This window comes from Lathamus discolor, chromosome 2 (genome assembly GCF_037157495.1).
Source record: "Lathamus discolor isolate bLatDis1 chromosome 2, bLatDis1.hap1, whole genome shotgun sequence".
Taxonomy (NCBI): domain Eukaryota; kingdom Metazoa; phylum Chordata; class Aves; order Psittaciformes; family Psittacidae; genus Lathamus; species Lathamus discolor.
This window is the reverse complement of record NC_088885.1, coordinates 152,619,158-152,631,903: the sequence shown is the minus strand read 5'-3', so window position 1 is coordinate 152,631,903 and position 12,746 is coordinate 152,619,158. Positions and strand designations below refer to the sequence as shown.

At 42.3% G+C, this 12,746-nt stretch overlaps 1 protein-coding gene across 8 annotated transcripts in view; it reads left to right on the top strand.

The window, feature by feature from the left end:
* The window catches only part of ST3GAL1 (ST3 beta-galactoside alpha-2,3-sialyltransferase 1), a 74,415-nt gene extending 62,271 nt beyond the window's left edge, over window positions 1–12,144 (top strand). For all 8 annotated transcript variants that reach the window (XM_065668998.1, XM_065668995.1, XM_065668996.1 and 5 more), the window contains 4 exons: window positions 1,131–1,310; window positions 5,508–5,553; window positions 8,166–8,285; window positions 8,802–12,144. In XM_065668998.1, coding sequence (XP_065525070.1) covers window positions 1,131–1,310; window positions 5,508–5,553; window positions 8,166–8,285; window positions 8,802–8,975 — 520 coding nt within the window. In that variant the 3' untranslated portion in view covers window positions 8,976–12,144. The remainder of the gene's footprint in view (window positions 1–1,130; window positions 1,311–5,507; window positions 5,554–8,165; window positions 8,286–8,801) is intronic.
* The last annotated feature ends 602 nt before the right edge of the window (window positions 12,145–12,746 follow it).

The window sequence follows — 12,746 nt, the reverse complement described above, 5'->3', positions numbered from 1 at the left end:
TGATGCTCCTCATCACCTTGTCACCTACATCTTCCTTGTCCTCCCTGCACTTCTGTCAGGATTTGTGCTAATGTCTCTGCAGAAGGCTCCACCGGGCTGCAGGGAAACTCATTCTGTTTTGAGCCAGCTTGGGGGTTACTCCATGGTGTTAAACAGCACCATGAATTCATGCAAGGTTAGTCAGAGATCTCTGATTTGCATTACACTGCACCAGAGAACATGCAAATCTCTACCTGTCTGGAGCTAATGCATCAGGAAAGGAACTGATGATGTGTTCCCAGATTTGCTTTCAGAAGTGTACACAAGCATAGAGACATTTCTGCAGCCCTGAGTTCAGAAACACACTCTCTTCCCTGAGACATCCAATATAAGGTAGCCCTGTTTGGCCAATTCATTTTGACTGAGCCCTGGTGGGTCCTGGGCAGATCTCCATGCAGTGACCCTAGGGTTACCTAAAGCACAACACATATATGTAAAATCACCCTAAGTAGATGAATTGAAGTTGGAGGACTTATTACAAAATAAGATTTGAGTAGATGAAGTGTCAGCAGCAGGTTCTGGATTTGTCACTGTGGCTTTGGTGCGTTTTAATGGGAGAACCATGATGAATATCTGCTGCTCTTCATCTCACATTACATAGTTTGTTACCTTGACCCTAGACATCTAAATACACCCATCCAGATTGGGGAGGGGATGAAGCTGCAAAAAGTCAAGCTGATAGACTTCAGGACAATGTTTTTGCTATCTGCTGGAGACTGCAGCTTTAGGATGAAAGGAGATGAGTTCTCATGGTCACCACTCTTTTGATCAGCTCTCTGCTAACTGTAAAGGGAACGCAGGGAAGTGCTCAGAGACACACCTGCTTGGCAGACACTCCCATTCAGTCCAAGGAAAACCACACTACAGCTGAGCTTTCATTTACTGTTAATTTGTCCACATGGGTGATGGTCATTGAAGACCCCTACACCATGTCAAGGCTGTCTGAAGAACCTGCATGCAGCACTTCGCTTAGCCATGGGAGCATTTTCCTGCCTTTCTCAGGCAAATTATTTGGGGAAGATTTGCACATGTTTGTACCTAATTCCTGTCCCTCTTCTTCACTCTCTTCCTTTCTTACTTTTGGGCTGCAGAATGAACCGTGCCCCCACGGCTGGCTATGAATCGGATGTTGGGAGCAAGACCACGCACCACTTCGTTTACCCTGAGAGCTACAAAGAGCTGGCAGAAAACGTGAGCATGATCCTGATCCCCTTCAAAACGCTGGACCTGCACTGGGTTGTCACCGCACTCACCACAGGCACCATCAACTTGTGAGTAAGGGCAGGCTGAAGGGGTGGGAGCACCTCGTGTTGCTCTAGGAAATAACACTGGCCAAATCCCTGCTTCTAATAAGGCCTAGGGGAGCTTTACAGACCCTCTAAGGTCAGAGTTTAGTCCTGAACACTTGCTTTCTAGGAACAGCTCAATGTTATGGTGCACTCTTTGAGGCAAAGCAGTTTGGTCTGTCTTTCCTGATGGAATGTGATTGAGAGATGTGCAGAGGAGACTGTTGTTTTGCATGTCACCTGTGTGCCTTAGCTTTAAATTCACATGTTCTACCTGGCAGTAATGGGCCACATTGGTTTTTATTTTCTGATTCTTTATGAGTGCTTTCAGAAGTAAATGTTCACCTGTTCACCATTTAATACATTTATGGCAGCACGCAATGTGAACAAAATGCATGTTTCTTCTGGACGCCTGTCAGCAGATTCCCTCCCTTCCTGTAAGCTGGCTTTTCCTAATCCAGAGAATGAAATAACGCGACATTTGTACTGTGTACAAGGTTATCTGTTGGATGTAAAGCCACAGTCTTGCGGGATTGCTCGGTGGCACCCTGCTACACATCAGATCACATTACTTTATTCCAGAGAGAGCTATTTCAAGACATTTCAACTTTTTTCCCAATTTCAGAGTTTCAGAAGATTAAAAAATTGGGAAAGTAAGTCCCTCTTGACTGAGAACAAGACCTACTTCACATTTTTAAGGAAAACTTTTTGATGGGACAAGAACTGGAATTTTACTTCTTTTATTCTTTTCTCTCTTTGCATTTGTGTTTTAGATTCTTTTCACTTCTTACTCACTTAACTTGTAACAAATCTAGTTTATTATCTTTTCTTGCCACTTAGCATATACAGTCATAAGCTGTCGTGAAAAACATCCATCTTCAGGATCCACTCATAACTTGGAAGAAAACTAAGCCCACTCAGAAAACTGGCTAAAACAATATCCAGCATCGCTCTTGATGTGACAGGTCTTTCCTCTTCAGTCTGCAGAGCAGTGAAGTGGTTCTGCAAGGGCACTCCAGGCTCTGGAGGAAGGCTCTTCCGCCTGCAGGTCCTTGCCATTGCAAGCATCCTTTCTTCTGCATTATTGCCTCTCACACACACTTCTTTGTGTGCTGGTGGGGGAGTTCTTATCTGTTTGGCCATGGGTCCACTGCAGACTGCACTTTGAACCAGCTATCGAGCTCCTTCTCAGCCTCCCTGATGCTCTGCATCCTCCTCACTGTCTCCTACAGCTCAGCTACCTGCTACTACCTATACCTATATCAGGTATAGGGGGTCCTACACCTGGGCACACATCTTCCAAGCAGGTCTGCTGCCTGTCCCTGTACTAGGAGAAAGGTCTGGGCTCTTCCTGTGACCTGAGGTCTACACTGCAAGTTGCGTGAGCCCTTAGCCTGTCAGGAAGATATAGCTGCTTGACCACAAGGCAGTCACAGGAAAGGAAAAACATCTTTGCTTAATAAACTACAGGATGTATTATATATTTATAATTTGATTGTATACATGGGCTTGGTAAGCATCTGGTATCCATTAGCGTGTGAGTATTTAACCATATGAAAGAAATACCATATTCAAAGCAAGGAAATTACATAATGAATAAGCTGGTGTACACTGGAATAATAAAACCAGAAAACCATAAACACATGAATCATAACAGTAAATGTAACGTGATATGAAACTAGCAGAAGAAACGTATGGACACGCATGAAGTACACAATGTCAGATACAGTATATAAGGAAATTGTTGGTTGCCCATTTTCAAAGGGGAGAAAGCATGAAATAAAAATAAAAAACGTCTGAAATACAGTATTTTAGAAAGGAAGAAATACCTCCTTACCCCTACCTGCAGGGACATTATGCCCTGTGCAGAGGCTGCATAGGATCAACTGAGTGAGGTTAGGTTAAGAAGAACCTAAGTTATCCCAAGACAAGCAAGATAAGCATCCTGTATTGGTTAGACTTTTACACAATGTTTAATTTTCTGTATCCCATTCAAATGAAGTAACAATTTCTAAGACTCAAAACCTGTGAATTAATCATATTCTCCTCCCAGTAGTATTATAATTCAAGCAATTTTTACGGTTCAAAATGAAAGCCAGGCTGCAGATAGCCTTAATAGTAGATTGAAATGGGACATCCATCACTCAAATGGGACATGTCTGAGAGAATCATTCAGCTACCAATTCAAAGTGGCTCTCTAAGACTGAGCATTATCTTAGAAAAGACCAAGAAAAGCCTCTTGGGACAGAAAACCTTCAGGCCCTCATCAGTCATATTTAGTGCAGTTGCTTCAGCTTGCCTTCTTCAAGTCTTTCAGGAATCTCCTCAGTGGAAAATGTTCCACGTATCTCCGCTTGATTTGGCAAAGAGCAATTTGGGTATTCCTTAGAATGTTCTACATCTTCCACTTGGTTAAAACACTAAATCTCCTGTACAAGGCGGCCAGTAATGATGGCAGACTTTACTAGAGCCCTGCAAAGTGTTTTCCATGTTTCCCACCTGTAGCCACCTTCATCACAAGCTTCAGTCTTTTTCCTGCTCCTGTGGTACTTACTGGATCACTGATTCCCTGGCTGCTATGTAGCCCAGGTTTTACACAGGTCTCCATTGGTCTTAACCAGTGTGCCACTACTTTCTGTGTGGTTGTATGAAGTTCTACAGCCAAGTGACAGCAGGACTTGGATATTGCTTCTGGAAAATTAAATACCCCATGATTAAAGTGACTAACATCATCTGGCAAGAGCTGAAGTAGTCTCCTGATTGGATTAGGGCTGTGTCCAAATAATGTCTTGAACACTGCATACCATTCTCTGGTCTTCTATTGTACCTAGCCTGATGTCCATGAAATATGAACCCAATGTTTGCTTCACATCACTTTTTTAGAAAAGATAGGCTGTTTATTTATATAATAATGAGGAGATTTTTACCAGCAAATAAGCCTTTTTTGTCTTCATAACCACAATAAGGACGTGGGATCACCAAGCCTACTGACTTTGCTAATCAAGGTCAGGTGTGGGAAGCAAATGCAAGGGAAATTTGCTTAAAGCAGATCAAGAAGTCTGCATGGGTGTCTCTTCCCCATTAGCATCTTGTGTCACATCTCTGGAGAGCTGGAACCCACCCGTCACCTCTAACACTTCATCCAGCCCAGAGCAGCGATTGCAGGCCAGGGATGCTCAGAAGTACCTAAGCAGATGAGGACATTGCTAGGTCACCACTGGTTTGGGAAGACAGGCTAATGTTTCAAAATTCTGATGGTCCATGGTTGAAAGAGAAATAAAGCCTTAATAACCTTGCTGTTAAAAAAATCAAGTGAAAACATTTAGACTGAACTAATGGAAGGCTTTGGCAATTTACTACAGCCCATCTAACAGAATATGTAGAGTATATTTTGGGATATACTCCAATGACAAGGCCAGTTCACCAGAACATTTTCACTTGAAACAGACTCAGGGAGATTCTCTTTTTCCAGCACTCGTGATGCCAGCAGGCATGGGGCATGGTATGGGGAAGAAAAGACTTTTTTTGTTTCCAAGACATGACTTGTGATTTCAAGCCAGTCATAAGGTATGACTTGGAAGGTTTATGCTGGGAACTGCACAAAGCCTTCAATGTCCTCATGGGGAGGAAGGGAATAGCTTGCTGGTGAGGGGCTGTGCACTGGCAATGCCGGAGTTGCACATAACCACAGAAATTAGGAACTTCACTACCACCTGCTCTGAAAATCACGTAAGAGCTACAGGTATTAGGAGGGGAAAAGTCTCCCCCTGGTGGGAAAAGGCTTTTCTGCCATGAAATCAAATGCAAAACCCTTCCGTTCATCAAAGTGCAAATACTGCAACAGTCATGATCCAAGAGTTAGAAGTCGTGGTTCCAAGTAGGATTGATTTTACAGTATATTGCAACTAAATCTTTGGTGCCCTCCTGTCAATAATTAACTCGAATATTTAAAAATGGAATGGCTTCCTATAAACCTGCTTCAGCAACAGCTCAGTTCTCCTGCTGCATTTATTAATTGCAGCCTCATTTTCCAACAACTTCTTGTATTTATTACTTTCAGATAAGTCGAATTTATTGCTGTGCATGAAGAATATTCTTTCTTTCTGTGGAAATACATGAAGATATTAATACCTTGGGCTCTTACTAATCTTCTTGGTTTGTGTTTGTTTTTTCTTTTAACAGTACATATGTTCCAGTTCCTCGGAAAATCAAAGTCAAAAAAGAAAAGGTGAGCAATGCTGCTTTATAGTTTCTTTCTGCTAATCCACTTGTAGGTCTTTTGCCTCTGGGACATTTCAAGATTCCGAGGAACCCCTTTGACATTCATAAAAACTGCAACCAAAATCCACACACATTACAAGGCTCAGCAAAGCTAAAGGTTTAGCTCCTGTATGCCATTCAGGCCATAGATCAACCACTAAATAACTGAGGTTGGAAAGAAACTGATGCTCTGACTATGCTGTTGCATTACTGCTGTTCTGAAGGTGGCATTGCTTCCTCTAGGACTGCTCAAAGGCATTTAAGGTGCAGTGCTGGCCCACAGTGCTCACCTTCCTCAGTATTTGCTCAGTTCCCACTTCATGTAGTGACACTTTGAGCTCATATACTAATGAGTAGAGAGCCTTTGGAGGGTTTTTAACTAAGGGTATTTCACACTCCTTGTCCAGTTCTTTATAACAAGGAGCAAAGTGAACTCTGAACAAAGTTCTGTGTTTTCAAGTCAGTGGAGAGAGAATTCATGGTGGTACCAATGGCTCTTGAGGAAGGCTCATAGCCCACAGCTGTAATAACTACCTGTACCCAGTTAAACAGCTTGGAGACTGGGCTTAGGCCAAGGCCATGATGGTTTTGTCCTGGGTGAATTAATACTCTCTCAGGCAATGTTCATGAAGCATAGACCGGGGAATATTCCCTGTTTTGCACAGGGACAGATTTGAGCGGTGTGGACATGATCTGTGCCATGCCACTTCTCTCAAGGCTAACAAAACACTTCTGACCCATTTAATTTCATTGTGTGGATGTGTAGAAGGCCATCAGTCAGGGGATTTCACTTCTCTGTGAAGGTTAAAGAATGATGGAAAAAGCTGTTGCCCACCCTACTGCAGTCAGAAGAGAGTCCATGTCACGCATACTGACCATTGCCCACCTATGCTGTGGTTTAATACACATGTCCTGCTGTTGGAGTTAGGATTTCCCATGGGGCAGAATGGTCATGTTGGACCATTAGCCCCCAGGCAAAGACTTGTTCTAGCTGCATGGTTTGAGGACATAACCAAGACAGACTATGTAGGGAGAGGAAAAACACTTCTTTCGTAGACCTTCCAGCAAAACACAAATCTCATTTTCACAGCTTTTGAAGAGGCTGATTTTCTAAGGAGCTCAGGCTCCTAATATCTCAAGGGCTGATAAAGTATGTCATTAGCCCCAGAGCACTGAAACTACAGATTAAAGCACATGTTCTCCATTCAGGAGGCCAGGTTTTGCCAAAGGCTTCAAATGAGACTTTTAACCAGTATCAGTTCATATTCCTGTGCTTCAAACAGTGGACCTATAGAGGGCATTAAATAATCACTTAGCACATCCCTAGCTGTTGTGAGAAACACAGTAACCTCTGCAAAACCTGTGTGAGATGCACTGTGGCAAGTTGTTAAACTCATGTCACGGTCGAGTAGCACCAGCCCAGGCTATGGCTGGTGATATGCAGCAGCTTCCTGAGCAGGGAGATGAGAACCTTGTATTTCTTCCCACACTATGCAATGCAGAACACCCTGTGAGAAGCGATTACACACAGATACAGTATCAGCAATTAACCTCTGACTCTGTAAAAGGAAAAGTCTTGCAGCTAACGAGATGATAGCACGGAAAGCCATCACTTTAATTACAAACGCAGCATGGAAAGAACCTACCCTCTTTGCCTCATTCAGGGAAGGGGATCGAAACCAAGGGCTCCCACCAGTCCTTGGATTTATTGTACACTCAGGTCTGATCTTAAGTGCTCTCTGTTCATTAGTTGAAACCCAGGGATAATCAAGTGCAATTTATGTGTGGAAAAACAGCATGTTTGGAAAACAGGAGAAATGCTGCTATACAACCTGAAAGTTTACACCTGACCCTTGGTTTCCTTAGATCTGTATCTACAGAGGTACCAAGACATATTTAGAATCATAGAATCATAGAATAGTTAGGGTTGGAAAGGACCTCAAGATCATCTAGTTCCAACCCCCCTGCCATAGGCAGGGACACCTCACACTAAACCATCCCACCCAAGGCTTTATCCAACCTGGCCTTGAAATACTAACAATTTGACATATTGTGCAGAAGATGCAGTTGCTCCTACGTTCCCACCCAAGTTATAGTTGGACTCAATTATCTTAAGGGTCTTTACCAACCTAGATGATTCTATGATTCTATGAAATCTGTTATGGCATCTTACACTCGCTTTCCTCAGGCTTCCAGCTCCCCAGAGCTCACCTGCATTACAACAGGATGCTGCAGGGAGAGTTAAAAGTGCCCAGTTTTCCTCTTATCTGTTCCATTTCGTACCCATTGGTTTCATTAGGAACCACACAGGATTTACACTAGTGTAAGCAGGTAGAGTATCAAGACCAAGGAAGGAATATTCACATGTAATTCAATATTCATGCTCATTGCACATGGTAAGTATTCTTGAATGCATTTTGACTATGAGACTTCATTTTTCCCTTTCACCGGCCCTCAAGGAATAACTATTACTCCTTTCGTCTGCACTCCCCTACCCCAGTGTCCTTTAGGGATAACATGCTACCATCGCTATTTTCCCAGGGTATTTATTTATGAGTCTTTCTCTCCAATTTTGCCTAGATCCTGGTTTATAATCCAGCTTTTATGAAATATGTCTATGAAAACTGGCTCGAGCATCATGGAAGATACCCGTCCACGGGCCTTCTGTCTTTGATGTTTGCACTTCATGTATGCGATGAGGTAAAGTCTGGCTTTGCTTGGATGTATAGACAAAAACTCAGGACATTTCACAATAAAGTGCCAGGAACATGTCCTTGCTCTTCACTCAACCTTTATTTCCTTCCCTCTATCTTCTCTGCCATTTGCTTCTTTGAGCAGATGCGGGGTCCTCACTAACATGCATGTATGCTCAAATGATGGTGATGGATTATGGTGTTTTGATCAAAAACCCCTGAGGTCAAACATCATACTCAGGGGACAGGAATGTGTTTTTTACATTGTTAAACAAATACACATAGAAATTTCCTTTTCTTTCTGAGTTCAAGTATGGTGTTGGTCTCAACATAGCTTAGGATGTAATGTCCCTTGAGTAGGCCTTGAGTCATTATTCTGTGGTTACATCGTCTCATGCAGCAGAATTGCTTGGCACACCACTCTGGTCCTATAGATAAACTGAGAATCAGGATAGTTTTTTCGACATTCCAGATGAAAGCCAATTGCTTCCCAGGCTAACGCTAGTTCCCTCTTACTTCCTAGGTGAATGTGTATGGTTTTGGCGCGGACAGCAAAGGACATTGGCATCACTACTGGGAAAACAACGCCTCAGCTGGGGCTTTCCGGAAGACGGGTGTCCATGATGGGGATTTTGAGTTCAATTTAACTTTGACTCTCGCCTCCATTGAAAAAATAAGCTTTTTCAAGGGCAGATGACCCTGGCCACGGGGAGAAGTGGGGGCTGCAATTTCCAACATGCAGCAGAACAAGGCTCGGTGAAGATGATGTGGGCTTCAGCCAGGTTTGAATGCATGAATCTGCGGTGGATTCGGAGCATCTCACTGCTGCAATGCTCACCGCAGGGGGCCCGGCCGAGGGCTGGCTTTCACGCTGCACGTGATCTCCTATCCACAGATAGCTGGGAACTACCAATCAGTTATGGGAATAAATGAATCTCTGCTTAGGCTCTACAGCTTGATTCCTGAATGACTGATGAAAGATCTGCCTGTTGCAATTAGGGGAAACCTGGGCACAGCAGCTGTGGGTTGTGTGCCCATTCTTTCCTCGAGTAAGGCAAGAGATCCTTGAAGAAGAGTGAAAACAACTTCTGGGACTTGAGACCTGTTAGGGCAGCTGTGAACATCATAGTAAGGATTACCTCAAAGAAATGAATTCACTTCTGCTGTTGATCTTTTTGAACTGTTTCTGCTGTTTGCTGTTACTATTTTTGGTTTCATGCTGTGTTAAGGAAAAAACATGATGAAGTTGCCTGGAGTAGTAAATATTTCAACCATTTCCTCATTCTGCATTGATAGTGTTTCTAAACATGGATCAAATCATGCCCGATCATGTATTATTTAATATTGCTTCCTATACAGCCATAATAAGACAGAAAACAATACTGGAAACTCCAGCAAAAAAATGGCCTTTTTAGCCACTTGTTTGTCTTGTTGGGTTATATATTATCTTTATTTCTTTTTTATTTGGTGGAAAGTACTCTAGAATGCTTATTTTTATTTAATCGATTGAAGGTTGGAATGTGGACTGTTTTCTTTCAGTCATTTATATGTGCCTTTTCGAATTGTGCAACAGATGTGATTTTCTTTTTTTAAGATGAGAAACCCTAAATTAAACTTTTTTACAAGGGGGGGGGGAATTAACCAAAGTGTAGCCTCCATGTGGTATACTTTTGTAGTCAAAACCAATAGCGACAGCTCCTATATTGTGTTTGAGCAAACACAAACAAGACTCATTTTTAAAGGTAGCTTTTACCTTTTTTACGGGAAAATATCCCAAAAGTTCCAAGGAAACTTTTTCCTCTTATTTTTTTACAATTCTAGAAAGTGATAGCTCTTTACAAGGTCTCTATTTGAAGTGGAAGAAATATCATGGGTTGGGATATCAGCTACTAGTACACCAGGAATCTTTTGCCCTGTAGGAGCGTCTACAAGAACACAATCTACACAAGCTGATCCTACAGTGTAAGCCAGACTTCAAAATCATGTGCATCTCTGGAGGAAGGAGTGTATTAATGTCAGTACCTGTAGGCAGTGAGAGAAGGGAACCGACAGCAGAGATTTTGTATCTCCTGATTTTCACTAGAATCAATGCTTTTAATCCTCAAGGACAGATAAAGTATGAATCCAAGAACATGGTAGTGTTCAACAACATCCAAGGTAGTGAAGAAGGGAGAACAGGTTTTTATCCTCCTTGATATCATGAAAAACAGGATTCATGGATTATTGACCTGTTTTCACCTCTGGTGAAGCCAGGGGAGTTCTTGCCACAGACTTCAAGGGACTTTCAATCAGGCTTGGAATAAAATGGCATATTTCATTTTTAATGTATTACAGTGGTTGGGGGGTGTGGCAGTTTAGAAGTCATGATCTAAATGACTCCTCTCTCATGCACCAGTTGTTGCAGCATGACCAAGCAGATACGTATTTGAGCTCAGTGAAAGCACAGCCCTTTGACCAGTGATGTGCTTCAGGCCAAGATTTGTCCCCTTGTTTTTCCATGTCAGTTGGTAACAGTAAGCTCCCCTCAAAGGCAGGAATTCATGGCACAATGGCATAGTCAGTTAGAATATCCCTAGTCTGGGCACCATTTACCAACATGAACTGCTCACATGAGTATTACTGGACTCACAACATATAAAGAGCCGAGGATGCCAAACACCTTCATGGAGAACTGGGTTTCCTTTGCTGTACACACACAACCCTTCAGGTTTGCAATATGGAAAAGGCAGGATTTTCACATCTTCATGCTAAGACCTGTTCATGAACCTCGTGTCAAGAAGCCCTTTCCCAGTACGGTGGCCAGCAGAACTGATCTGCAAGTCACAGGTGCAGCAAATTCAATGGGCTTGCTGTCCTCTACATGTCCTTTGTGAAAGGGTGAAACGTTTCTACCTGAACCATGTTTGTTTGTTTGATTTAAGCATTCCCACTGTTTTAGTTGTTGTTAATCAATGTGCTTCTGGTGAAATGTCACAGTAATACAAGCAAATCAACTATAAGAGGAAAAAGACTCCATGGAAGATCCTAATGGCATCTCTCATGGAGGTTTGGTACCCAAATCCTATTGATTTTGGTTTTTTTTTTTTATCACAGGTGACAGTTTGGGATCAAAGGCAGTGGTAAATTAAGCAATTGTCTTCTAGCCTGTGTTGTTCTGAAAGTTTCCTTTTGCTGTCCAAATTAAATTTCCAGTTTTCCCTGAATATTCTCACTCTGACAGCAGATGTAAAACATCATGGCTTGTACGATTGTGAGTAGATTTAGTGTCTTCATCATGGAAGAAGCTGCAATTCCCATCTAATCCTCTTGCCAAGAGCAAGCAGTAACTGTACCACTGATGCCCATTTTTCAGAGCGTGTAGAGAACAGAGTGGACCTCTCCAGCTGCAGGATGAGGGATAGTCTGTGCCATCACATTTCTATTCCAGAGGAATGTTTTCTAGAGTCCTTTAGGCAACTGACTGTTCTGTCAGATATTTGTCTCAGTTCCTCCACAATTTTGCTGCTTTTTCAAATGCCTTCAGAATAAGGAGATTCCAAAAGATAATGCTGAGGGAAGACCTAACTCCCACTGCCAATGTGGAAGACTCTGTTCCTGCTGGAAACTTCCTGGGTTTATTTTGTCGAAGAGAACTACAATGGAAAACATTTAGCAATGTGTCAAGGTTTCAAACTCTTGTACTGTATTTGCCACCACTGCAAAGTTTCTGAAGCACTCCTGGAATATGTGTTATGTTTTTTACCAAAGCCAAATCTCTTGAGCACTTTTTTTCTCCCATGACTAGATTTTCTTCCTATTTTTCTTTGACTACACAATGGATTATGATAATAAATTCTTTTTCTCTGATGATGGGGAATCTCATTCAATCATTCTTTGACTTTTTATTTATTTAATATTTCAGTATGATATGAATCGAAATAAATTTTTTATTGTAATCAAAACAAAAGTGTTTGTGCACACTTCTTCCCACAATACTCACATTAGCTCCTAGGACCTCCTCTGTCACATAACGGTGTAATGAACTCTTCAGTCACATCAGCATGCTTCAGCCTGCTGGAAAGCTTGTGGTCATGGGCATTACACTGCTCACTTTATGTCAGCTCTAGGACTCTCTGGAGAAAACACTTAAGCTTTATACATGTATGGTCTCCTGATGGATCGTTCTTTATTTAGGTGATAGGTATAAGGGAAATCAGGGCAGACTCAAAAAGCCACAACTTGAGAAGAGATTCAACTCACTATTCTCTTGACAGACCTGGCTCCCTTTGTAGGAGAGATGCTGAGGATCCACCCAAGGTCCCTGTTTCAAGGGCCTAATTTAGCTGCTATGATCACACAGGCACTTTAGTCATGAATGGCCTAGGCTGTCCATTAGAAGAACATTAGGAGATGGACATCTTTGATCAGGTATCACTTTAGCACGACACACCACCTCATCTGCATGACCATGGCTTTACATGGGGAGATG